Raw genomic sequence first — 27,999 nt, 5'->3', positions numbered from 1 at the left:
GAACACAGGCAAGGGCTTACTTACAGGTGCATGGGTGGAAGAATTGCTTAAACGGTGTGGGTGACACCCAAGCCACTGCATCACTAAGCAGTTTCACCCAGGGGTGTGAACCCTCCTCCATGACTGTGTAGGTGAGGTCCTATTCAGTCAACCGTTCACTTCCTACAAGGCTAGCACCTCCCACAACCATATGCCGTTGGGGCAGAATTACACACCACTGGAGTAGGTAATGAGGGTAGAAGTGTCTGGAATCTCTGGTGAGGGTCTAATGACCCTTCCTTCCTCCTCCTTCTCTTTCTCCTCCTCCTCCTCCTCTTCCTCCTCCTCCTCCTCCTCCTCCTCCTCCTCCTCCTATGAGGATGGTCAACAGAACCAACCTTGTAGAGAGTTACTTGTGAGTAATCACAGCTGTTCTGATTAAGATGGTATTGAGTTACACCAAAGGTCAGCCTTCCACCAGCATCTCATCTTCCTGGGTGTTCTCTTACCTCATTGGCAGCCCCTTCTCAGTTTCTCTTTCTTACTTTCTAGGTGGATTTCATTTAAAGGGTACCTAGCATTTTCCATCCTCATGACCCTACTCCATTTTAAAGGGAGATGATTACCTGTCAACATATTCAATAATATACTTATTTTGATGTTTATGACAGGTGTACCCTACTAGAGCTAATGCAAAGGTGTTTTTATCTGTTCTGTTTATTTCACTATCCCTAACATCAAATCTGTACCTATAACATTGTTGGCATCCAATACATATTTGTTGAATCAAATCCATATTTGTTGGATGCATGAATAAATGAAGGCAGAGCATGTCTTCACTCCTGTGAATTTTCTTGGTTTACTGAGTGAGCATGTATGTAGTCTTTAGATGTGGGACCAAAAATGGTCAACTGTTAATTAACACCCAAATGTCCAAGTTCATAAGAAAGGAATAACATACAACTTTCATCCTAAGGCTGAAATGATTACAAGTATGTTCAGACACTCAGTACTTTACAGAAAGGCAGAGGGTGTGGCCTTTCTAGTCCTTCTGTGATCTGAGAGAGGGGGAAAAACAACCCTGAGCATTGCTGTGGGTTGAGGGGTAGCCTCATCACCATCTGGAAATGATATGTTCCTCTCACTGTGATAATTGCATCTGCTTTGCACAGGACCATAAAAATAAATGTTCCCAAATTAGGTATTGAGTCAGTGAATTAATGAATGAGTGTTGTGTATTGTGCATTTCAATGAATGTTAAAGGACAACCGTAATCAAGGAACAGATGGGACCAGAATGAGAGTAGTCATCGGAGAGACAAAGGAGATGGAGGAGTTACAAGCAAGAAGTTTGAATAAACACACTGTCTTCAGTCTATTGCCGTTTGAGATAAAGGTCCATGTGACATCAGGAAGGTGAACCCTTTTGATGGAGTGCAGTGGAAATGGTTCTGGTATCACCACCCAAAGTGACTGATAGAAACCTACAAATGAAAATTTCTGAAGGGCCCAACTTTAGAAGCTGGTGATATGCGTATCCCATCATGTGGTGCATAGAAACATTGTTAAGATTAACCCAGTGTTGCAGCCATGGAAACAAGAGATGTTAAGACTGAGGCTAGAGAGATAGTTTGGTGGTTAAGAGAACATTTCTCTCTTTCAGAGGACCTGTGTTTGATTTCCAGCATTCACATGATGACTCACAATCATTTGTTATTCTAATCTCTGGAGTTCCAATGCCCTCTTCTGGCCCCCAAGGGCATCAGACATGTGGGCATAACATCCAAACACATTAAAAAATATATCCTTAACATGAAATAGGGATGTTGATGGTGTGTGTGTGTGTGTGTGTGTGTGTGTGTGTGTGTGTGTGTGTGTGTGTTACTGAATAAACCAAAGGATTATAATTCAAAGTAATAGTGATATCAGGCATTTTTCAAGCTTTTACTCATGATGAGCACATAATAATTTCCCAATAAAGGCTTTAAGTGTACAAATAGCACTTGCTTCTTTTTTCAATGCAGTTTGATGACACTGGGACATTTCAAGTGATTCCAGTTCCTCCAGATGGGAATTATGAGCCCCTGGAAAGGCTTCAGCGCTGCACACTTTGCTATGGTAAGACCTCTGGGGAAGATTGACTGTGCAGAAGGCTTAATGCCTTCCAGGGAGTTATTGGACTGGGCTTTTGTTGGAGATTTCCATTTAGAATAGTAGGTTCTATTTTCAATTTTTAGAAAATGCACTATGTCAGAATTCCAATCTCTAATTATTTTCTAGAATTTCTGTAGAATGTGAAAAGTGGTTTTGAAAATTACCTGATTGGGGCAGTCTTTCCTAGGACAGTGTTGTAGTTTGTGTTAAGAACCTCTAAACTACTAAAATACTTTCTTCTTGAGTTTGGACATAATTGTAGACTTCAGAGGCACATGCCACCAAAATCTGTTTTCACCATAGACACCCTGATGTTAATTGCTAGTTGCCACAACATTACTGAGACATTGACCACTTTCTGTTCATTTAAATGATGTGAAATAGAGGAAGTATTGATATGATCATTAATTCTTAGAAGCTCTCGGTGTCTTATGCCAACACTGATCCCATGATGTATTTCTTTGTGTGTTCTCAGACAAATGTTTTCCAAATACTTGTGCAGAAGAGACTTTCTTTCCTGAAAATTCATATATGGATGTAGCATTCCTCTTGGACAATTCCTATAATATAGCCAACGATGACTTCCAAGCCATGAAAGCGTTGGTGAGCTCAGTGATTGATGGCTTCCACATCACTTCAAACCCTTTAGCCTCGGGCTCTGGTGACAGAATTGCTTTGCTGAGCTATTCTCCCTCAGAGAGTTCCAGAAAGAAGAGCCGGGTGAAGACAGAGTTTGAGTTTACAACCTATGACCACCAATCCATCATGAAGGACTACATCCACACTTCCCTCCAACAACTAAATGGAGATGCCACCATTGGTCTTGGCCTACAGTGGGCCATGGAGAGTCTCTTCCCAGGAACCCCCAATCTAAGAAAACACAAGGTTATCATTGTGATTTCAGCTGGAGAGAATCACGAGGAGAAGGAATTTGTGAAGACTGTGGCTTTGAGGGCCAAATGTCAAGGCTATGTCATATTTGTGGTTTCTCTGGGCTCCACACAAACAGATGAGATGGAACAATTAGCCAGCTACCCACATGATCACCATCTAATACAACTTGGGAGAATGTACAAGCCAGATCTGAATTATATTGTAAAGTTTCTGAAGCCATTCATATACTCTGTCAGACGTAAGTCATTATTTGGATACTTTCTTTTTGGAATAGTATTTGGTAGTAGTATTGATAATCTAAGATCAATATCATGAAATCTATAATGAATCCAAATATATAAATTAGGTAGTGATTGGGGGCAAAGGTGGGACATATCCTGAATGTATCCTGCTTATGCCTTGAGTGTAAGATGGTGAGAGTTTGTCATGGTAGCTTGCCAAAATCCATGTAGTAGAAATCACAGAGTGAATGGTGGTCTTCTAAGCTGTATTTGTTTAGCTTGAAAAAGTCCTAACAGCTCTTAGGAAGTATGGTTTGAGCATTTAAATGTGGTGGGTATTGTGTTCCCTGAAATATTGTGTGTTCCCCGAAATAAACATATCTGGGGTCAGAGAACAGACAGCCACTAGAACAGAGCCAGAAATGGTGGCTAGAAAATGGGAAGAGTAAGCCATAACAGAAGTTGGGCGGTGGTGGTACACACCTTTAATCCCAGCACTTGGGAGGCAGAGCTAGCCAGATCTCTGAGTTCAAGGCCACTTTAGAAACAGCTAAGCATGGTGACCCACGCCTTTAATCCCAGAAACCCAACCTTTAATCCCAGGGAGTGGGGGCAGAAAGAAAAAGGTATATAAGGCGTGAGGACCAGGAACTAAAGGGGAAAAAGCATGTAGTTAGTTAAGCTTTGGAGCAACACAGTTCAGTTGAGATTCATGTGGAGGAGGACTCAGATGCTTCCAGCCTGAGGAAACAGGATCACCTGAGGAAATAGCAAGGTGAGATAGCTGTGACTTGTTCTGCTTCTCTGATCTTCCAGCATTCACCCCAATAACTGGCCTCGGGTTTGAGTTTTATTAACAAGTACCTTTAAAATTCCTACTACATTTAAATGAGTTTATTTTCTAATCTTGGCACATTGTGGAGAGCTGTGTGAGAATGTGATGACCCAATCATGTCCCATAGGAATCCTACAGACCTGGAAGCAGCTTCCTGTTCAGCAGGGTTGGGGTGGAGCCTGAGACTGTCCCTCACAGGCACCTGAGTGATGCCAGTGTCCTGGGTCACATATCACAATTTAAGCAGCATGGTTGCAGTCCTGTGTGCTGCAATATGTTACCCTTTGGATACAGGCCAGCCCACAAACAGACCTGTGAGTGCTAAGTTCAAAAATTGATAGTTAAAGCTATAAAGCTTTTAAAGGAACTTGATGATGATTGCTGGAGCATACAAGTGCATGATCAGTGGACTCTGTATCATCAGAAATGACAGAGAGCAACAGTGTCAGCAAGCCAAGGTTTAGAAATCACACCTCTTCCCCTACCATAAATGGTGTATGCAAACACTTCCCTGGAGAATCTCAATCTCTCTCTCTCTCTCTCTCTCTCTCTCTCTCTCTCTCTCTCTCTATATATATATATATATATATATATATATATATATATATATATATATATCTTTCTGTCTCTCTCTCTCTTTGTGAGATATTTTGCCTCCAGGAGATAGTTGGAAATATCATGAACAGTTTTCTTATCTGATTCTTACAATTTTCAAGTACTATTCATGTCAAGTAGGTAAAAGCCAGAGATTCTCTTATTCTACAATTCACAGGATGGACATCCAGCCCTCCCCCCACAAAAACAAAACAAAACAAAATCCAGCCCTCAAATACCAAGAAGTTACGTTGATGAAACCTTTTGTGTTAGTTTGCCTCATACTGAATTAGCTTGTAAAGAGGATAAGTTTGGTTTTTTATTATCATGTTTGTGATTTACTGTTCAGAGTCAGGCAGCCTGGTTCTTTGTGCCTTTGGCAAATTGTGCCTGGGGTGTGGGAAAGAACAGATTTATTTTTGTAAAAAACTAGGAAGCAAGACAGAGAAGAGGGAAGAGTTCTGGTGCAGTTTCGTGGGTACACCCCAATGACCTAGGGACCTCCCATTAGCCCTACCTCCTAAAGTATAGGATATTTCCCAATAACTCTGCCCTAGACATCAAGTCTTAACCTCATGGACTTCTGAGGAACATTTATCCAAACCATAGCAAACTATCTTCTGGATGATTCCACAAGTGGAACTGAGGCTATTCTTTCTGGGACTCTGTCAGGTTTAGAGCGAGTTTGCAGGCTCTGTTTCCCTAGTGTTGAAGGAATGTCCCACAGCAGGAATAGTATCCTCAGGGTGTATTCTCCACTGTAAGGAGGCCTCTGCCTGTTTCCTATGACTTATATTCAACTGTTGAACACATTACCCATCTGTAGTCAGAAGTTCCTCTAGTCTTGCTCGGCCCTGCGGTTGGGATGAATCTCTCCCACCCTTGCATCCTGCAGCTTCTTGGTCCCAAATAAACACACAGAGGCTTATATTCCATAGACCAAATGAACTTTATGGTCTATGGGAAGCCTCTTGCTAGCTAGCTCTTATATCTTATATTAACCCACTTCTATTAATCTATGTTTTGCCACATGTTCTGTGGCTTACCGGTCTGTTGGCACATTGCTTCTCCTTAGGTGGTGGCTGGTTCTCTCCTGCCTCTGCCTTTCTCTTCCTATTTCTCTCCTTTCCCACTTGCCTCTAAACTGCCTTGCCATAGGCCAAAACAACTTTATTCATTAGCCAATGGGAGCAACACATATTCACAGCATACAGAAAGACATCCCCCAGCATTTCCCCTTTTCTATATAATCAAAAAGGAAGGTTTTAACTTTAACATAGTAAAATTACATATAATAGAACAGTTATCAAGCAAGAGTTACAGTTACAATTTCTAGTCTATTTGTATTTTGCAAAATTAAAGAAAATATTCTAACATCTATCCTGTATTTGTAAGTCTAAAGTTTCATATCTAATTTATCTTTTATTATAACCAAGGAAAATTATAACTATCTAGTCTTCAACTACATCAAAGACCCCAGAAGGATATAATATTACCTAAGTAAATAAGAAGGTCATTATAAGCAACTTCCAATAATCTAGAAAGACAGAGACAGCTGGCTTCCTGGACAGTCACCCAAAGTTCCTCTGCAACGTTGGGGCACCATCTTCAGCCAATAGGCCTAGATTTTTTAGTTGCTTCATCCTGTGTCCTGTAGAATATTTGGCAGTCTCCTCTGCAAAGCAGGAACCTGAAGAACCATTTTGCCCCATTTTGGCAAATTCAGTGGTTATTTTCCTATGGGTCCTGCATGTCCAGTTTATACAACATACTACCAGCAGTCCAGGCAAGAGCAGCCTCTTGGGAATGCTGATTATTGCTTTTGAACCTAACATGGTCTCTCATTTGCCATAAAGATGAATCAAAACAATTCTTCCAAATAATTTTTGATACTAACACTTCCATTGGATTCGAATTTTTTACTTTATAGTCATGTTTTTTAGATGTTTACCACCATATATCACTCCAGTGCCCACATGCGAGGAACGCCTGGGCAGTAGATGGCTAGGTCATCCCCAAACAACTTCTCATCTGAAAGAGACTCTTGCAAACAATAAACATTTAGAAATTTAACTTCTTGACCAGAGGTATGGCTGTCCATTGTTCCCCACAGAATCTTGTTCTTTGTGCCATCCAGATGGCTAACAATGCAGCAATTTTAATAGACTCAAAACATCTTGGGTCTGGTCCTGCTAGGCTGGGCAATTGAGCAAAGCTGATTTAAATTGACTTCTCCTGCCTTCCCTGTCTTCAGGAACCCACTTCATCTGTCAGAGTTAGATGACTGCTCTTGCATCTTCTGGCTCCTTGAGCATTTCCCCCCAAAGTTCCAGTTCTGTGCATTTTTGCTTTTCTGTATACAGAGGTAACAGCAGCATCATGAATCCTCCTTCCACCACAGCCACTGGCAAATGGAATTGATCAGAGACAGTCTCATTTTAGACAAATAGAAAAAAAATAAAGCTTATCCCAGAATCAGTGAAATAAAACTGTAAGATGCTTTTCTTAGAGCCTTGGATCTTCAATAACCAAGGGCCTTGTTTCATTAAAATTTGTTTTCCTGAATGAGAGGGAAAATTATAGACCACAGTACTATGCAACTTACAGGCCGTATGGAAAGAGATTAAAGAGATGTATTGTGTTGTCAGTAAGTTAAAATCCTTTCTGTGACTCTTTTTCTCATAGGAAATCAGTGCTTATTGGTGCAGAAGCAAATAAATGATATCTTGTAATAAGACACCGTCTTTTCTATGTTTGAGCTGGTAGTTTAAGTCTGGGAGAAAAAGCCAAAGAGAATCAGGATAGATTGTCTCTCAGAGTATGTTAGCACAGGCATGCAGCATTCGTGTGTCCCTGCATCACAATTAGCCCTTCTCCCAACACCTTGAGCACTTTCCCATGATCCTAGTAATTTTTGGCCGCTGAAACCCTCTGGAGCTCAAGCTGTGAGTACCATTTCTAAAGTTTCCAGTGTTTTCCATTTTCACTGCAGCCAAATTCTCTTGAAATGTGTTACTAACATGTATTTCTTTGAGAGGATTCCTGTTGGGGTTCTCATCACCCAGACAACCCAATTTCTAGTTTTGAAATCAAACTCTAACTTTGTTCTCTCCATAGGTGGATTCAATCAGTACCCACCACCGATGCTGGAGGATGCCTGCAGGCACATCAGTTTAGAGAGGGGAGATGTGCTACACAGCAGCCTCCGGTGGGTAGCAGAACACTTCTGTTTATAAGTGCTTGGTAATTGACTGGTGGGTGTGTAGCTGGCCATGGCAGGCTGTTAGGAAAAGGAAGCTAACAAGGTCTCTGAGATAAAGGCTCCACTTTCCACAGCATCAGCCATGCATCAAACATGTTTTCCAGTCTGAGGTTTTGTTTTGTTTTGTTTACACTACTGTAATCCCAGTTCTCTGGAAGCAGAGGCAGGAGAATTGTGAGTTCAAGGCCAATCTGGGCTACATAGAAAGACCATGTCATTTCAAAAACATCAACAGACAGTGCTCTTTTTGTATCTTTTATACCTCTGCTAAGGCACTGTGGCAGCTAACCCCAGTGTCTCACCTCACTAAGTCTGGATCTGCATCTGAGTCCTAGTTCCAACCTCAAAGCATCCCACAGAAGACTTCAATACAACAGTACGTGCCAACAGTTCTCACTAGTATTTATCTACAGTAAAATGCAACAATTAATTGGCTGAATCTAGCCCCTGGAGTACAGTGAGAATAGCCCTTAGCGGTTGATTTTAGCTGGAGCTTCACGGAGCTTAGATCCCTCCCTGTGGCTAGTCTTGGCCCGTAGTCACTTACTCCCTTGTCTCAGATTATCTGAAGCAAGGCAACTCCTCAGAGAAGATATGGCTTCTTCTAGGTTTCAGAAGCAACCAGTATTCATGCAAGTGCATACTCCTCTAATGTCAGGTTCCATTTCTTTGGTAGTTTAGCAAGGACATGTCCAACAGCTGACCCTTAGGGAAGATAGCATTAATGTCAAGTAGAGTGGTTTCCATTGAATAAGCCACAAACTCTTTTAAAAAGGGCTGCAGACAATTACGTTGTTACTTGAGCATGTACAAACACAAGCCTCACTATAAATACCATGACACTTGTGATTCTTACCCGACTATTAAACCCAAACAGCTTTACATACCAAATCTAAACAATAGACAAAAACAGGCTAATTTCATGTGATGAATGATTTTGTTTTTCTAAAGTTGAAGTTTTGAAGACCAAAATTTGGCACATGCTGCAGATGCACCTGGGCCCAGTGGGTCTCTGTTGTTGCGTGACAGCTTGGGCTCGCACCATGGATCCTCACACACAAATACAAGACCATCGTCTGTGCAGTGTGTCATGATGTCATTTGGCCTTCATGGGCTGTGGCAATATCATTTCATATGTTACATCTATTTGTTCTGTCCCACGGCTAAATAATACTTTTTTAAAAAAAATTTATTTTATTTTTATTTAATGTGCATTGGTGTTTCGCCATGGGGGTCAGGTCCTCTGGAACTGGAGTTACAGACAGTTGTGAGCTGCCATGTGGGTACTGGGAATTGAACCCAGGTACTCTGGAAGAGCAGTCAGTGCTCTTAACCACTAAGCCCTCTCTCCAGGCCCCTAAATAGTACCTCTGGATACCAAACACCAGTATTAAACACAACTACAAATATTGAATTAAAATGACATTACCAAGAATATGCTTATATATGTTTTCTGTTATCATCTAAATAAAAATGTAATTCTAAAATATCATGAAGAACTCTTAAACTGTCAATATAAATGCTGGCCCCATTTCAAGAGTCTCCTTATAACCTTATTCTTCTCAGAACAGGACTTTGTCCATTAAACATCCATTTTCTGTGATAATTGGTATCAGTCTGAGGTATAATAAGGTTGTTCCTGTGGCTGATTGATGAACGACTTCCTCATCATTTATTGACAACTCTATGCAATTCAGACTTGGCTTATTCCAAAGGAATGATTGAAATTTAGAATTTTTTACCACCCAATTTTTTCTATTCTGTTTATATATGTGTGTATGTATATATGTTCACATGTGTGGGTGCACATGTATATGCATGTGTGTGTGTGTGTGTGTGTGTGTGTGTGTGTGTGTGTGTGTGTGTCTGTAGGGCCAGAGAACAACCTGGGCTGTTGTTCCTCAGGTATCATCTACCTTGGTTTTTGTTTTTGTTTTTGAGTCGGGGTCTCTCATTACCTTAGAGCTCACTAAGTAGACTGTGCTGACTGGCCAGAGAGCTCCAGGGATCCACACATCTTTTCCTCCTAGTGCTTGGATTCCAAGCAGACACTACCATCATCAGCTTTTTCATGTGGGTTCTTGGGGATAAAACTCAGGTCTTAATGCTTATAAACCAAGCACTTTCTCAACTGAGATACCACCCTATCTTCTTTAATAAGTAATTAAAGAACCATATTAAAATGTTTGGATATTTTATGTGTGTCTTTCCAACTTATTTGGACTCAGCCTAAAACTTTCTTTGTCTTCATCTAGATTGACTACTAAGTTGCATGAGATTTCAGCAAGCGAGAACAGCCTTGTTGGCCAAGAGCTGAGTGTTGGGAAAGACTCATCTTTTATGTTGGAGGGTGATGGAGGTGACCATTTGGTTTATATTCCAAACCAAATGCTAGAGCCACATACGCTAGTTAGTCACTATGGAGACTATTATGGATCTGAAGCAATGGCGAGTCTCACTTCCGGTAAGATTGTGAACCAATGATGGAATGAATATTTTAAGTCATCTGGAAGCTTGTCTATTAGAGGATTAAATAATTCAGGCTGGTATCTGAAGCAAGTTTTGGTCCTAATTCAGGATGGTGGGTCCAGTGACTAGTATTCAAACAGAAGTTGTAGCGGATGACAGGCACTACTAAGGGAATCATTGACATAAGCTCTCAGAAATGTCCATGATGCACTTAAAGAAATTTAAGAAGTCTTTAGAGTATACATTTTAGAAGGTTGGTATGATAAAGAACAAGAAAGTATAGAGAATATCAGTAAAAAGAAAAGATCAAAACACCTGTAAACTTTCCCCAGAATCTGTGCTTTTGTGAGAAGGTTTAGATTTTATTTTTGAGGCACCCAGAAATGATGGAGTATGAGACTCCCTCATAGTTTACTCTCAATATTGTAATGTCCAGATTTAATAGTTTCAAACAGACTGATGTGTAAGATAATAAACACACAAGATACACAGAGATATCTGTATTTTCATTTGAAAGTGTGAGGGGCTGGAGAGGTGACTCAGTGGCAGGGAGCATGTGTTGCTCTTGCACAGGACCTGAGTTTGATTCTCAGAACCCACATGGCAGCTCACAACCACCTGTAATTCCAGTTTCAGGGAACTGGATGCCCTCTTCTGGCATCTGCATGCACTGTACACATGTGATTCATAGACATACATACAAGCAAAATACCCACACACATAAAAGAAAAATAAATACGTATTTAAAAATAAAAAATGTGAAATTTCAAACAGACTACTCAGCCATTCAAACTAGGCATCTAGAATCTCCCAAAATCATCATTTGGCCAGAATGTTGCCATTTTAAGTATTGTATCCAATGTATCATATGCATGGCTAGAATATGCAAATAAAAAGGAAAAAGGGTGAATTTCACACTACAGTATTGATTCTTAGCAGCTTCTTGGATTGCTCTTCCTTTCCTTGGATTTAACACTCATATACTCTTAAGTATTTCATAAATATAAGCATTTGAACTTTATTTTTAAAACAGCCAAACTAGCTTTTGTAAAATCTATAGTGAGGAATTTAAAAGTCAATCAATTACTAGTTGAAAAATAAGATGTGTTAGCTTTAAAAGGAAGAGACACAGTAAACATGGACGTGTGTCACTGGGACGTCTATGAATTAAGACTATATGTGATTTCATTAAAACAATTTTAAACTCTCATGTAGGCGTAGCCTGAACAATAGAATTAGATTCCTGTTCTTTTTAATGGATGTTGTTGATTTTGTTTGTTCATTTAATGGTGTGGGTATTACAATTATCCTCAAGGCATAGGAACCCATTCTCATCTGGCTTATAAACAAGAATAAAATGCATTTTGGCAGTGTGTTAGAGTGGGAAATTGTCATTCGTGATGGCTTTGTTAGAGGTGAACATTTCCAAGTCTTGGAAATGGATCAGGGAAAGCAGATGAGAGGGGCAGAGGGGGACTTCATTGCAGCCATCATTACTGACATAAAGACAGTGATCCAGAAGGAAAGAAAAGCTTTTCATTTGGCTTTCCAGATGTCTGAATAATCTATTCACTTGCAGCCATGGTGAGGTTCAGTTTGGTTGAAGAAATACTTGTTTACATCTCCATCAGGATAGAAATAAAAAAAAGTAAATAGTACTCCACCAAAGTTCTGAAGCATGCGGGGGATTCCCATGGAGGACTGGGCAGGTTGTGATGGCCTGGGGATAGTGTCTCAGATCTGGGGATGACATGTTTGTATCTTTATCCCATAAATAAGTCTGACTCTCAGATTATAGTCTCTCTCTCTGTCTCTCTGTCTCTGTGTCCCCTCCGTTCCCCTCCCCTATTTTACCCTTCTCTTCTCTTCCTTCCCTTCCCTCTCAGATCTTGTATAGCCAGTAACCACAAACTGCTAAGAACTTTCTGTATGATGTGTTGTCCTGCAGAGGTAGTTGTGATTCCAAACCTTTAGTCACTGAGAGATGAGCCTTGATAAGTTCCAGATGCATGGTACGAATTAGTTAATAACTTTGATGAGTATCTCCATATGCCATGTTTATTACTCAATTATAATACAATTCCCGCAGCTGATGGCTGACTTTTCTGTCCTTGAATGGAGAGGTTTGAGAGAAAGTCAGAAATCTCATCCATTAAAGAATTGTATAGTTCCCTGTGGGCTGGCAGCTCATTGTATAGCACCCTCTTCTGTAGGACACACAACCACTGCCTATCTTGCCACCCTGCCTCTCCCTCTGCTGCTTCTACCTGCCCTGGCTTGCATCAGGCTCATCCCCAGTTCCATTAAATGGGGCCATATGGATTTCTATGTGTCTCTAGTTTGAGACCAACTGTCCAAAGGACCCTCACAATGAGGTTTCTTCCCCATGGCAGCAGTACCTGGGAACTCACTAGAAATGTTCTTCCTAGACCTATTCAATCATTAGTTTGGGGAGCCAAACTAATTAGAGCGCCTCCAAAATAATGGATTTAAAATTTTTGTGCATTTATTTGTTTAGTGTGCATGCACATGTGTGCGTGTGTGTGTGTGTGTGTGTGTGTGTGTGTTGCAATAACCATCATGCATGTGGAAGTCAGAGGACAATTCTCAGGAGTTGGCTTTCCTTACACCATGTGGGTTCTGAGGATTTAGCTGCAATGTCTGGAGATCTTTTTTACTGTCACAACTGAAGGGTGTTCTGGCATCTGGTATGAGCAGAGGCCTACAGCATCTACATCTCTCTGTTGCTGTCCCCATCGCCACTCCAGGACATTATTTTTTAAAAATCCTCAAAGGCACCATAGAGTGGTAATAAAATTTGAACATAAAGCTTCAAGCAATTTATCAAACTGAGTTCTTTTCAGTGTTGAATACATTCTTTGTCTTTCCCATAGGCATATTGGTTTTTATAGCTTTATTCAATTGTGTAGCCTATTTTTCACATACTATTATGTCTAATATTGCCCATATTGCTATAAACGACATCCTGATTTTTCTAAACACTCTCATAATGTCCCCTTCATTGAACAAGTATATTTAGCTATTGACCTCTTCTTGAACATGCAGTTTGATTTTGATTCTTTGCTGTCTTATACTCAACTTGAACATATATGTGCTCATATTTAAACCTGTATTTGATGGCAGAATTGGCTTCGGAGCCATCTCTGGAATGTTAATTAGCTGACACTCGGTTGTCACATCAGCCTCTGATTATCTGCACCAAAGAGCTGACTTTTACCAGTGTGTCCCTGTGGTTGGTGATGGCATTTCTTCATTTACAAATGGGCAACTATATTCATTCACCAACCTTGAAAACAAGTTAAATTTCATCATTATTTTGGAGAGTTATTTTCAAATGATTTTGATGGTACAATTCTGGTATTTAAAATTTTAACTAAATTTAATTTAATTATAAATGGCTTATAATAAACCTACTTAGGGACACAAAGCGCAGAATACTATCACTAAAACTAAAGGGCAAGATTGCAGGTGGTTTGGGTGTAGGGATTCTCGAAGGATGCAGGGGTTGTTCTCAGTATACTGGTCCTTTCTGCTCACTTGCTTCAGAGTGCAAAATGGCTCATGCGCAATGCTCTAAGAGACACCTAGAAAAATGAAGATCGAAAGAAATATTTGTCCTGTCTTTGGGGAAAAGGATAAAATCTGTTTTAAACAGCTATTTCTACTTATTTAGGCAAAAAAGACAAGAGGTTCTCACAGGGAAAAGCAAGAGGAATTTTAAGGTTTTCTGTTTCTCCTGGGCCTGTGGCGATGCGCACATACTGTTCTGCTCACACACCATGTGGCCTCCTCTGCCTTCCCAACCCTGGAACCCTAACCAGTGACCTCACCAGACAGAAGGGAGGACAGGCCTGGGCTGCTAGTGCGGAATGAAGCGGTTCATAAAGAGCCGCCAAGCCTTCTGCAGATAAGCTTGCCCAAACACAGCAGAATTGTTATTTCTGAGGGCCTGTGGGAATGCATCTGTGTGTAAGTTAGGCCACCAGGCTGCATTTTTTTTTTCTTATCAAAATTCTGCAGAATTTACCATTACAAGAAGGATTTTTATAGCCCTACAATTTTTCTTCTTGTTTACCTAATAAAGATTAAAATTTGTGTAGTGCCTTGGATATATTGTGAACTCTGGAAACAATTCCATGTCCCCCCAAAAACCTTGTGAGATTTTAGTGTATTAGCATGGCATTTTATAGAGAAACTGAGGCATGCAGAATTGGGGTTACTGAATTAACAGGTAGAAATAGCCTCAAGCTTCCCCCCCCCCCCCCCCCGAGACAGGGTTTCTCTGTGTAGCATGGCTCTTCTGGAACTCACTCTGTAGACCAGGCTGACCTTGAACACACAGAGATCCACTTGCCTCTGCCTCCAAAGTGCTGAGATTAAAGGCGTGTGCCACCACTGCCCAGCTGAGACTCAAATCCTAGCTCTCTGTACCCACTACTCTACAATGCCCATTGTGGGGGGTGGGAGAGAAATTTAACTCATATCATGACTTACTTTTAGAAGAAAATGTTCTCTCGTGGCTTCTATCAGAGGAATACTAATGGACTGGAGACTCTGTCCTCAGCTCAGGCCCCTGGGCCTTTCTTGATCTGGTCAGTGCATGTTTACTCTTTCTGCCCTACCTACTATAGGATGACTCATTCTTTTGAAGGATCAGACATTGAGACAGACCTGGGATTCAATCCTGCCTCTACTTCTTATAGGCTTTTATTTCTTGGCTAAATCGTTGGCCATCTCCAAGCTTCAATCTGCGTATGTGTGAAATGAGAGTGTGGGAGCAGTGAAAACCCCAACCTTGTGCCAAAAGGAGGATTTGATGAGGGAAGACACCTGTGTAAACTGAACAGTAACTGAAGTGGCTAGATACTCGATTTAGCACCAGAAAGTAGAAACAGAAGAGAAAACATTGTCAATCTGATGGACTGAATGTCAAAAAAAAAAAATGTTGAACTTGAAAAATAGTAGTTATCTAGGGCTCGAGAGCGGGCGAGGTGGTTAAAAGTACGTGCTGCTCTTTTGGAGGACCTGGGTTTGGTTCTCAACATTTACATGGTAGTTCACAATCATCCAGTTCCAGGGGATCCTCCACCCTCTTCTGGCCTCTAGGCATGCACATGTACACGGACACACACACACACACACACACACACACACACACACATACACAAAGGTAAACATTTTTAAAAAGAAAAATATCAGATATTGTTCCCATGAATAGAACTCCATACATAAATTAGCCTTAGCTGTACATGTAGCCTATGAAAAACCCATGGCTAAGGATATCTGAGTTCAAGGCCAACTTAGTCTACACAGAGCAAATGCAGGACAGCCAAGGCTACACAGAGGAACCCTATCTCAAACAACAAAAACAAAAAGAAAAAGAAAAACAAAAAGAGAAGAAGAAAAGAAAAACGCATGGCTAATTTTGGAACTGGTTAAATTCCAAGACAGCACACTAGATAAGTCTCGAATGACTTGAGATTCCCCACAAGTTTCATGATCTAGTCCAAAGGACTCATGCATGAAGCTACTCCTTTCTCCCTAAATTTCCCTTCCACACCTACTCCCCTGACACTTGGCTCTGTGGTGGACATCTTTGGCTGAAGTTAGGCTACTCTCTCGGGGGGTGGGGGGGCCTTCCTTGGAAATCTGACTATATCTCATTCATTCCATCCAAGTCTTGTGTGTGATAGTGAGCCAGCTCTCCCTCCTCAGCCCTTTGAACTAATCGAACCACAGAACTAACTAACTAACCAACCACAGAACTGGAGGCGAGAATTCAGCTCCGCTGACATTTTGAGAGAATGTAGGACATTCTGCAAGCTGGTGTGCAGGTTTTATTTAAATTTCTGCCAGGTTTTCTGAAAGGAGAAATCATTTTGAAGCCCGAGTCTTCCCAAATAACATGAATTTAGACTCAAAATAGAACAATCATATCTTGTGTTGGACTAAATTTTAGTTTCCAAGGTACAGTCATCTATATTTAGTTTCTTTGATTTCCATGAAAATCTTCTAAGTACAGAAGGAACCTATTTTTAGAGACTTTTGGTAGGTGGTTTGTGCCTCTTTAGAAAGGATTTTTTGCTAGGTACTTGGGAGAAAATGAGGTTTTAGTTCATTTATAAAAAGAAAACTAAAACAAAAACAGCAATATTTCTAGGCATGCATGGAAAAGCATTTAATACCCTTGTCAGTCAATTTTTCCTCCTCTACCATAACGGGTATGCAGTTGCGTCCTCTATGTTTATAAAAGCATGCTGGTTGGTCCTTTTACAAAACTGAAAAACTGTGGCTGGAAAACAGAGCCTCTGCTGATAACAGATAATGATTCATCGGGTCCAGAACTATAAACTCCCAGAGGCAGAAACAGCCAAGCCAGCGTCTGTAGTCCCTCACAAGCCCTGGCTGAGAACCTGAGAGATGGTTTGGTGGTGTGCACTGTGGTGATGTGCACTGTGGTGATGTGTTCTGTGGTGATGTGCACTGTGGTGATGTGCACTGTGGTGATGTGCCCTGTGGTGTGATATGTCCTGTGGTGATGTGCATTGTGGTGATGTGCACTGTGGTGATGTGCCCTGTGGTGATGTGTCCTGTGGTGATGTGCCCTGTGGTGATGTGTCCTGTGGTGATGTGCACTGTGGTGATGTGCATTATGGAGCACTGGCAGTGAAGTGTATTACAGACACACACATTGTCTTCGCTTCCTGTCTGCCAGTTAGCAGTTTAATCAGGACTTCCATCTGGACCAGAAGTCCAGGGAGAACTTCAAACTGGATTCCTGGTGGGGGATGGGAGGCCTGTACATTTCCAACAAGCTTACAAAGTGAAAAATCCTGTTGGTTAGTGTAAATGTTCTAAGAACCTGGTACATGCTCTGGGAGAAGAAGTGATCCCCCACCCCCCACCCCCACACAAGATGATCAGTTTTTCATATCAGGACCTCCTCAGGTAGAAGAGAGGGACCAAATCCAACATAACCAACAGAAAAAAAACAACAAAAGCCCACACACACAGATGGTTAAACAATGGACTTCAGGACCAGAACGTCAACGACACAGGGAGATTAAAACAAAGGAGTGAACAGCACAGTTACTCCAGGTTCCTGACTTGAGAGCTTCCAGGCCATGGTGTGGTGGAGGAATTTCAGGTGAGCCTGCCTAGTGAGCTCTCAGAGATGAGGAGTCCAGGGAGACCAAGATAAGGTTCATAGGACAGAGGAAGAGCTGAACAGAGAGAACTCCAGAGATCTCTAGATGCTCTTCCCACGCTACTCACCAGAGTATGGACTGTGTGGTGTATGTGGTGTGTGTGTGTGTGTGTGTGTGTGTGTGTGTGTGTGTGTGTGTGTGTTTTGTGATATATACATGTAGTGTGTATATGGTGTGTGTGTGTGTGTGTGTGTGTGTGGTGTGTGTGTGGTTTGTGATATATACATGTAGTGTGTATATGGTGTGTGTGTGTGTGTGTGTGTGTGTGTGTGTGTGTGTGTATGTGTGTGTGTGGTGTGCGTGCATATATGTGTGGTCACACGCTTACAGAGGAGGACATTTGATGGCCTGCTCAACCACTCTTTGCCTTACTCCTTTCGGGGCCTCTCACTGATGGAGCTAGGCTGGCAGCCAGTGAATCCCAGAGATCTTGTCTTTGCACCCCACAGTGCTGGCATTACAGGTGCCGCCACATCCAGCTTTTTACCTGGGTGCTGAGGTCCAAACTCAGATCCTCATACCAGCACCCCAGGGGCTTTTACCCACTGAGCCGTTCCTCTGGTGCTTAACAGTATTTGTAGAGATGAGAACCGTGGAGATGGCAAGAACAGTGTACCAGATAGGAGGGTAAGGATTTGACAGGAGAAAAATAGCAGTGTGCTTGAAATATAGCAGTGGAAATTACTCAAAATGAAGAAGAGCTCAGATAATTATAATGAAAAATCAGTGAGTTTCTATATTCTCTCCCAATATCTGGTGGAAAAAATAGAAGACAGGCACATTTTTTAGCAAAATTATGTAACCTACTTGGCACTTTCACCCAAGAGCAGAGTGCACAATTCTTTTTAAGTGCTCATGAAATACTTGCCAAAATAGACAATACTGTGGGCTATAAAACAATGCTCAAGAATTTGAAGGATTCAAATCATAGCAAGTATATTTTCTGACCCAAATAGAACCAAAGTAAAAAAAATAATCAGCAGAAAGGTCTTCAGAAAAATCCCCACACCTTTGTAAAGTAAATAAATACACTTAAAAATAATCCATAGCCAAAGAAGAAATGGATAAAGACATTAGAAAACATTTTTGAAGGAATGAAAATGAAATCAAAATTCCAGAATGGTTGAGACTCCACTAGAGCATGATTATGAAGGGATTCTGACATTAAACGCTTAGACTGTTAAAAATAAATGAATGGCTTCAAATCAGTGACCTCAATTTCCATCTTCAGAAGCCAGAAACTGACAGACAAGCAATCCCAGAATGAGCAGAAGAAAGCGATAACATTTAAGGACTCAATGAACAAGAAATAAGAAAAATCAATAAAGCCAAGAGTCAGATCTCTGAGATCAATAATATTGATAAAGCTGTAATCAGATTCACCAGGGAAAGTGGACACAAATAGCCAGTGTTAGCAAAGAAAGAGGAGGCATCTTCCATGTTCTACAGCTATCAAAATAGTAACAAGGGGATGTAATAAGGCACTTTTGCATTTAAATTGGACACAAATTTCTTACAGTACGAAAATCACCGCAGTTCATTCAAGAAGAAATAACCTAACTAGCTTGTCAAAATGATTGAATTTCTACTTGAAACGTTCCCATGATATCACCATAAAGTCAACAAAACTTCTGAGGAATGATGAATATCAATTCTTTATTGCTGATTTTTTTGTCTGTTTGTTTTGGTTTTCGTTTTTCAAGACAGGGTTTCTCTGTGTAGTTTTGGTGCCTGTCCTGGATCTCACTCTGTACCCCAGACTGACCTTGAACTCACAGAGATCCTCCTGGCTCTGCCTCCCAAGTGCTGGGATTAAAGGCATGGGACTGCCACTCAGCCATGAATTGACCAATTCTATACAAACATTTCTAGGGAACTAAGGAGGAAATACTATTTACTAACTCATTCTTTCAAATCAGATCACTTTGATACCAAAACCCATGAGTTGTAATGTGGACATCTGTACTTTCTCTTGTGGTCACTTCTTGTAATTAAATATTCTGTCGATGGGAATGTGTGCTATAGGCTCAGGAACTATGTGGGAGCGTTAAAATAAGCATGCGTTTCACTCTTGCATTAAGATATTTGGTGTCAAATCAGTCATTTTACAGAAACCTGAGACAACTATTTCAAATGGAAATAACTCTCTGTGCTAAGTGAAGACAGATTTGAAGAATGCATCTGGGAACAACTACTGAGATTGATTAGTGATATCTACTATGGCAAGGACTAGTGATATCTGCCATGATATGGAAATGGAGAATACTGACACCCCATGTCATATATTTATATTTATGTCCTAGAGTTTCAAGTTAACCCTTTCACTATGAGTGACTCAACTATTCTGTTGCAGAACATGAAAATCATGGCAGAAAAGAACTGGGTCTTGCTGATGAGCCTGAGGATGCTTCTCTTCAAGAATATTACATGGACGTGGCTTTCCTCATAGATGCTTCTCAGAGAGTAGGAAATGATTTGTTTAAGGAAGTGAGAGCTCTTATAACTTCAGTACTGGATTATTTTTACATCGCCCCAGATCCACTGACCTCTGTTTTAGGAGACAGAGTGGCTGTCCTAACCTACTCTCCTCCAGGCTATCTGCCAAACTCTGAAGAATGCCCGGTCTACCTGGAATTTGATTTGGTCACTTATAACAGTATACAACAAATGAAGCATCATCTCCAAGAGTCTCTTAAGCAGCTCGATGGAGATGTTTTTATCGGCCATGCCCTTCAGTGGACAATTGACAATGTCTTTGTAGGAACCCCCAATCTGAGGAAAAACAAAGTTATCTTTATAATATCTGCAGGTGAAACCAGTTCTTTAGACAAAGAAGTCTTAAGGAATGCATCTCTGAGAGCCAAGTGCCAAGGCTACTCCATATTTGTATTTTCTTTTGGTCCTGTGCACAATGACATGGAGTTAGAAGAATTAGCGAGCCAGCCCCTGGATCATCACTTAGTGCAGCTTGGCCGGATACACAAGCCAGATTTGGACTATATCATTAAGTTTGTCAAGCCCTTTGTTCATTCAATCAGACGTAAGTCTCTCAAGCTTCTCCCCCTTATTGCCATGTTGATGTCTCTGCATGCAGTTAATCAGCCTATGTAGTCAGATGCATCTTGTCTGAGTAGAGAGTGCTGGGTGTGAACAGGAGGCAATGAGAGAATCTCAGATAAAAGTCTTGTTGACTTTGGGCCTTGCTGCTGTCAAAGTCCCAGACAGGAGGCTCCCAAATAGGTGAAAGGTTTCCCTTCAACCTGACTTCTGAGCATTGACTGTGTTTGGTCTCTGAATAGCTACATCAGTTCATGTTCAGCATAGCCTTTGAAGGGAAGAATTCAGATTCCTTTTATATAAAGAAAAAAGTAAGGTTTAGATACATTAAATAAATTTCTCAAAAGCTCATAATTAATGCCTGGTAAATTCTAGAATCAACCCCATACATTCTGGCCTTAAGACTATGATCTTTTCTATTAAACTACACTTCAGTTACTAAACCTTTAACAAAGTGTGCTATTGCAACAAATAAAACCCCCACTGCCAATACCCCTCCACCTTCTCCAAGGACATCTGGTCTACCTTGTCATTATTAACCATCCTGATTCTAACTTGAATTATTATTATTATTCATAGGTACAGATATTTTCTGGAGCCTCTGTTCAAGAATTCTAACTTAAGTACAACTACATAGAGATTTGAAAGGTGTCTTTCCACTGTGGCACTCTGAGAGTAGCCGCCTCAGTTTCTACCCTCAGTATTGTAATTTTAGGCAGAGGTATGGAATAGCCCAAGTTCTTAGACCATTGGACATGTCCTGGCCTATGCTGGGAAACCAGAGAGAGCAAAAGCCACACTGTGTGGTTGTCCGCAGTGGCTGGGAGCTTGCTAGGTTTTCCCAGGATATTATGGGTTCTGGTACACATGCAATCCCAGGACTCACCTTAGAGTTAGGAATCCTGGAATTTAGGCAATATATTTACAGTGAATCAAAAACAATATCTTCTCCCAACCCCAAGGTAGAAATAGAGTAGACAATGTCAATAGTCAACAGAGCCTATTAGGAAGAGCCCCCATTTCTGGGGTGTGGAGGTGAGGGAGAAATAGATAGATGGGAACTCAGAGATGTCCTTGAAATTGTATCAGAGTATGGGAACTTTTAATTCAATTATTGCTGTAGCTCATTGATTTGGCAAGAACAAGCAAGGTCTTTCAATGCCAACATTCGGTCTTTGCTAAGTTCCTGAGAAGATTAATTTGTTTTTGAAAAGATTCACATCTCCAGTAAAAGATGACCTGGGCTTTGGGTGGTAGCCATTATGTAGGAAGGTAAAAACTGGACTAAGAATTCCACTCTGTCTCCAGGTGCTATCAACAAATATCCTACCAGAGATCTGCAAGCCAAGTGTGCTAACATCACCTTCCCCAGCACAGAGAAGGCTGGCACAGGCAACAGCTTATTGTGAGTTAAGAAATCTCAGATGTAGGAAGTATGGCCCAGGAAACAGCCCTTAAGAATGTGAAGTGAATGACATTTTCATTTTCAGGATGCAAAAGCCCCTGTGCAAGGGGGTTTTGAATGTTGTGTTGGTGATGATATCACCAATTAGCAGAAGACAGAACATGATCTATATTATAAAGAACTATATTTTGTATTATAAGCAAGCATATCTGTTGCTTTTATCAAAACTATCTCATATTAATAAATAATGCAACTCATATTGGCTAGTGCCAAAGTAAAGCTTACAATATGAAAGGCTGGATGGAAAACATGTCAAAGAAAACACCTGCCTTTCAGAAAAGTACATGTCAGGGTTGTAGGAAGGATTCTGACTTTGCAAAGTGAAACTGTGAGTCCCCAATAAAGTTTTAGTAATGAAAAGAGCATTGGTTTGGAATCCTAAACCTCTGAGACAAATATTTGTTTAATTTTCCTTCAGGATATTAGAAAATAGTTGCTGTTTCAAATTCCATGCACAAACCACATTAGGACTATTCTTTTCTTTTCTTTTCTTTTTTTTTTTGGAGCTGAGGATAGAACCCAGGGCCTTGTGCTTGCTGGGCAAGCGCTCTATCACTGAGCTAAATCCCTAACCCCTAGACCGTTCTTATCACATGTGTAAGATGGATTTCTGTTCTGGTATATGGCTGTATTTGCATTCAGTCTTACAATGGACATGGCTAACCACCTTAATCCCTTTTGTCCTTCACTCCAGCCTTATCCCAGAGGTATACAAAATTGAGGCAGGAGACAGTGAGCTATTTGGAGACTCCCATCCCCAGGAACAGCATTTCTTTGTACTAGGCGACCATCATAGTAACGATTCGGGGATCACTACTGATTTGATCCAGAAGTTGTACATGCTCTTCTCCTCTGGAGAACTGATGGTGAATGACAAGGAAGAGCCACATTTGGAAGAAGCTGCGGCCCCAGCGAATGACAAGCAAGGTAACCTCCAGGTCGTCCTTGAAGACCTTGAAGTACTTTTGCCTGGCTGGTCTCTTCCCCTGGGGGTTGAAAAGCAAGGAGAAATGATAGAGAGGGATAAAGTGCTGTTTGTCCAGGAGTCCAGGGAGCTCCGAGATAAAAGGGGAGGGAGAGACCATCTCCTAAAGCAGAAAGGGAGCTGACTATGTTCAGAACAACCAGAGAAGAGAGTACTTCTGAAGGCTTGGTGTGGAGTCTGGGAGCCAGGGGTCGGGGCGGGGGTGGGGTAGTCAAGAAGCACAGCCTTCCAAGAAAGCAGGAGCTACACCCCTGGGCAGGTGAGGAGCCTCCTGACTCTGAATGCTCCAGGCCTGCCTTTGTAGTCCAGGCTTTCCTGCTTTTGAGATGTTGCTCACTTGCTGAGCCATGATTGCAGCGGTCCGGAGAGGATGAGGCTGTTGTGATTCTGAGATCTATGTGAAGGCCAAGGGCAGCTTCTTTACAAGGTTGGGGTGAGGCAGCTATGGATCCGCAGCTAAAGAGAAAGTGAAGAGTGAAGAACCAGGATCTATAGAGGACTCCAGGGCAGCAACCCAGAGTCCTGCTGTGCTCCAGCACCTTGTGGGAAATTATCGTATGCTAAATATTTATGGATCACGTTGAAGTTGGAAATATGACACTGTATTTTTCTACATTGTTTTACTGGATAGTTCTTCATTTCAACTTGTCTGACATAGGCTAGATTCATTTGGAAAGAGAGATTCATTAAGAGAATGCCCCCACCAGATTGGCATGTAGGTAGGCCTATGGGGGCATTTTCTTAATTAATGATTGACATGGGAGAACCCAGCCCATTGTAGGCAGTGCCAACCCTGGGCAGGTGGTCTTGGCTGCTATGAGAAAAGCAGGCTGAGGAAATCACAAGGAACAAGCAGTAAGCAGTACTTTTCCATGGCCTCAGATTTAGTTCCTGCCTCCAGATTCCTGCTCTGTTTTCCCTTAGTGATGGACTATTACCCAGAAGTATAAGATGAAAAACCCTTTTCTCTCCAAGTTGTTTTTGCTAATGGTGTATTATTATAGCAAGTTATCAAGAGAAACCCTAACTAAGATAACTATGTAAACCCAATAGAACTCATATGCATAAGTATGTACATATGCAAGCTGTATCAAGATATAGTTATATATATGAAAGATATATGTTATATACAAAAACATGACACATATATATGTTATATATAACATATATAAAACACACATAACACACACAGACATATATGTATATATAAAACAGAATGTATTCACCAAAAATCCCTTACTAGGGTTTATATAACAGCACTATTTGTAGTAGGTTCTAATTGAGAACAAAACCACACCCCACACCAGTGAAATCATTATCTGAAGGTGAGACACAGAGTTGGTATTATTTACCAAGTTTTCCGGGTGATTCAGGTCATGTTTGCTAAACATTGCCATGAATCCTGACTGAATCATTCTTGCTGGATGTCTCAAGGCAATTTGCTGCGGAAAGTGATCAGATTGGTAGACTCTAACCCTGGCAACATCAGCACCACCTAGAACTCACTGGAAATGCAGCTCCCCAGATCTCACCTCAGACTTACTGAGCTGAAACTCTGGCCATGAGAACCTGCAAAAGATTCTCATACAGGCTGCTGTTTGAGAACCCACCGACCTAGTGTTGCAGATTCTGAGCCCGAATCAGCCTTCTTTAATGGGAGTCCTTCCACTGGATATTTACAGTGTATGAAATCTCAGTCTTCTGGGAAATCACTGGCAAGTGGGCCATGTTTGCAGGAGATTCCATTGTCTTTTCCTGGGTTGGTAGTCACTGAGTCTGAGGGCAGCTCTGCTCAAATCAGTGCCACCACAGAATACTGTGTGAGGAACCACCTTGTAGAGCTAGTGTTTTGTGCCCCAAGTTCCACAATCGCTGAGCATCTGAGGTTGGATGTGTCTCTTTGCCTCCCTGAGCCTCCATTTCCTCAGCTGCAAACAAAGACAGTAATAGAGCTTATGTCAGAGGCTAATGCAAGCACTGAATGAACGTGGTGTGGGCGCTGAATGAACGTGGTGTGGGCGCTGAATGAACGTGGTGTGGGTGCTGAATGAACGTGGTGTGGGCACTGAATGAACGTGGTGTGGGCACTGAATGAACGTGGTGTGGGCACTGAATGAATGTGGTGTGCTTCAAGCAAATGTGGCCAAGAGAGAAAAGTCACTGGGTGGCAGCTCTCTGCAGTTTAATGAGTGACTTGGAACTGATGGCTGTGGTGGAAAGCACACCGGACTGGGAACCAGGGCCCCAGGTGCCAGCTTGGATTCGGTTGCTGACTTAGTTTTTGATCTCTTCAGTTCACCTGACTGCTGGGGCCCTCCACCACTGCTAATGAGGAGCTTGGGCAAGGCCAGTGTTTCCCTTCTGGGGTACATGCACCAGCATCTCTGCTGAGGACACACAGAGACTTGCCAGAGTGTGGCTCTCTAAAAAGCTAGCCTTAAAGAGGATCTATTTGTGTGTGAGAAAAATCCTGGAGGCCTTCTCTCTTTCCTGTCTTATAAATTCTCTGGCCCCACCCTCACTACACACACACACACACACACACACACACACACACACACACACACACCAAGTACGGCATGTTTCTCAACCATCCTGCATCTGATTATGATGCTTTGGTCCAGATATAAAATCTTCCTAGCTTTGGAGATTGGGTGGAAATGGTCAAGCCAGAAGTGAAAATAATTATCCATATAATTAATAAATAAGTTTCCAATAAAATGTTTACTTTTTACTTGTTAAAATGATCAAAGTTTACATATATAGGATATGGTGGCAAGTTCTAATAATATCCCAGCTAGACAAAAATTAAATGCCTAGTTGTATAGACATAGGAAACACACACACACACACACACACACACACACACACACACACACACTCACACACACACACGTATTTTCCCCAAGTGGAAAAGTATGATCAGGGAAATAATTAAAGCGTTTCGAGCATGTAAATCTTTTTCCAGTCGGCATGAAATTATATGCTGGAACTGGAATGGAAGTAGAACTTTCAGGAGAGAAATGAACACTATAAATTATCTGACTTAAACATATTTTATATAGTGGATAACTGATATCAAACTACTATGATATTTCGATTTTGTTGGAAAAGCTGAAAGAGGAACACAGCCAGGAGGGATGGCATGTGTTTGGGGTCCAAGCACTCAGGAGGCCACGGCAGGATTAGGAGCTCATGGCCAGCCTGGGCTACAAGCAACCCTGTCTGAAAAAATACAAAGAAATGAAATGTGGAAGTATCCTTTTAGACTGTGGTGGTGTTGTGTGCCCGAGTCTGTATGATGTGTACGTCTATGAATGTGTAGGGGGACTGTGCAGAGGTCAGAGAACCCAGCCTCTTCTCTCTTTTCACCTTGTTTTGAGGAGGACGTACTCCAGGTTGGCTTTGCCTGCAAGCATCTGGGCTGAGGCAATGCTGGGATTTCAAATGCATGCTACCATATCAGGCTTCTAAGTGTGGATTCCAGGGATTGACCTCAAGCCATGGGGCTTGTCTTTCCCCTTATGAGTCATCTCTCCAGCCCCCATGGAGGCTTTATTTTTAAATGTCAGCTTTGACAGCATGTTGAAATTGCATACTTTCAAAATTTTTTAAGAAAATATTAGATGTTAACTTTCCAAGGTGCAGGGCAAGAAGGACATGATTTTCCCTGGAGACAGGTACTTAGCAGAAATTCTCAAGCCATCTTCATGTGAAGCTTTCCCTGAGTTGAGAACTCATGTTTGTAAGATCTGGTCATGAAATAGTCATGGGTAAATCCATCAAGCAATGGAGGAAGTCCTAGGGAAGGCAGAGAAACCAAATGAGGGGCCATGTCAGCACCATCCCATAGAGGGCAGCCAAGGCCTAGGCCTGGCCGGGAATCGGGCCTCTGAGTTAGGAGGCAGGCTGGAAGTTGGGTCTTCCTCCCAAATCCCTGATCAAGAGCTGTTGTAGGGGAAGGAGGCACACCCCAGGTCCTCATGGAGTATGTGTTTAAAGCAGCTCCATTGCTCAACAGCAGCCCCTGAAGGGTAGTTAGTGACGGTGTAAGCAATCAGAAGCTCACTTGGGCGAAGTCAGGAGCCGAGTGGGTCGGGGAGAGGAGGAGGAATGTTGTCCTGTAAAGGAATGCTGTGAAAAGGCCACAGAATTCTGAGCAGAGCTTGATATCATAGACATCATCACCTCCTTCAGACGCCTAGATAAGAATCCTAGCTACTAAAGCCACTAAGCAAGGAATTTCAAATCATGGGTAGACCAGAGAGAATCGTGTCCACAGTCCTTATGAGTTACTCATTTTTACCAAAGGTCACATCAGTCTCCATGGACACATCACTCTAGGTCAAACTTTTAGTTTGCCTGTTGAAAATAGCAAAGACTCATTTGTGTTTGTGTTATACCTGGCACCTATGGGAGTAGGCTTGGGAGGAAACACTGTTAGCTAATATCGTGACACTAAGAGCAGTGTGTGTTTCATGCTTTGCAGATGGCAAGGATGCAAGATGAGACCCAGGAGAGAAGAGTGCCTGCTGGCATACGGGGGTCCCTGTGGCGGCCCCAGCCAGAACGTGTCAATCATTTATTAGAAGGGTAAGGCGTGGGAACTAGAACTAAACTTAGTTCTCAGTCTGAAGTCTGAGGGAGAGGCTCTTCAGAAGGGACGTCAAGGAGCACACCTTTGGAAGTAGAAATGGGGCGTCATCTCTCAGCAGGACTGAGGACATTGAGCAGGAAGAAGTAGCAGTCTTTCCTGTGACAGCCCTGTTCATTCATTTGACCAGCTTGGAAGATTATCTGCCAAAAGAAGATGGTTGTCATAGCTGGTGTTACATCTACATCTCACATTAGACCCT

At 41.7% G+C, this 27,999-nt stretch overlaps 1 protein-coding gene across 1 annotated transcript in view; it reads left to right on the top strand.

The window, feature by feature from the left end:
* Col6a5 (collagen type VI alpha 5 chain) overlaps positions 1-27,660 on the top strand; it is a 93,617-nt gene extending 65,957 nt beyond the window's left edge. Inside the window, exons 33-40 of the mRNA XM_036194045.1 lie at positions 2,003-2,096; positions 2,608-3,264; positions 7,794-7,884; positions 10,194-10,402; positions 19,990-20,676; positions 22,002-22,098; positions 22,853-23,085; positions 27,633-27,660. Of these exons, the coding sequence (XP_036049938.1) occupies positions 2,003-2,096; positions 2,608-3,264; positions 7,794-7,884; positions 10,194-10,402; positions 19,990-20,676; positions 22,002-22,098; positions 22,853-23,085; positions 27,633-27,652 (2,088 nt within the window). The 3' untranslated portion in view covers positions 27,653-27,660. The remainder of the gene's footprint in view (positions 1-2,002; positions 2,097-2,607; positions 3,265-7,793; positions 7,885-10,193; positions 10,403-19,989; positions 20,677-22,001; positions 22,099-22,852; positions 23,086-27,632) is intronic.
* Positions 27,661-27,999: the final 339 nt, after the last annotated feature.

The sequence above is a fragment of the Onychomys torridus genome, chromosome 7 (assembly GCF_903995425.1).
Source record: "Onychomys torridus chromosome 7, mOncTor1.1, whole genome shotgun sequence".
NCBI lineage: Eukaryota > Metazoa > Chordata > Mammalia > Rodentia > Cricetidae > Onychomys > Onychomys torridus.
This window is presented reverse-complemented; position numbering and strand designations above follow the sequence as displayed.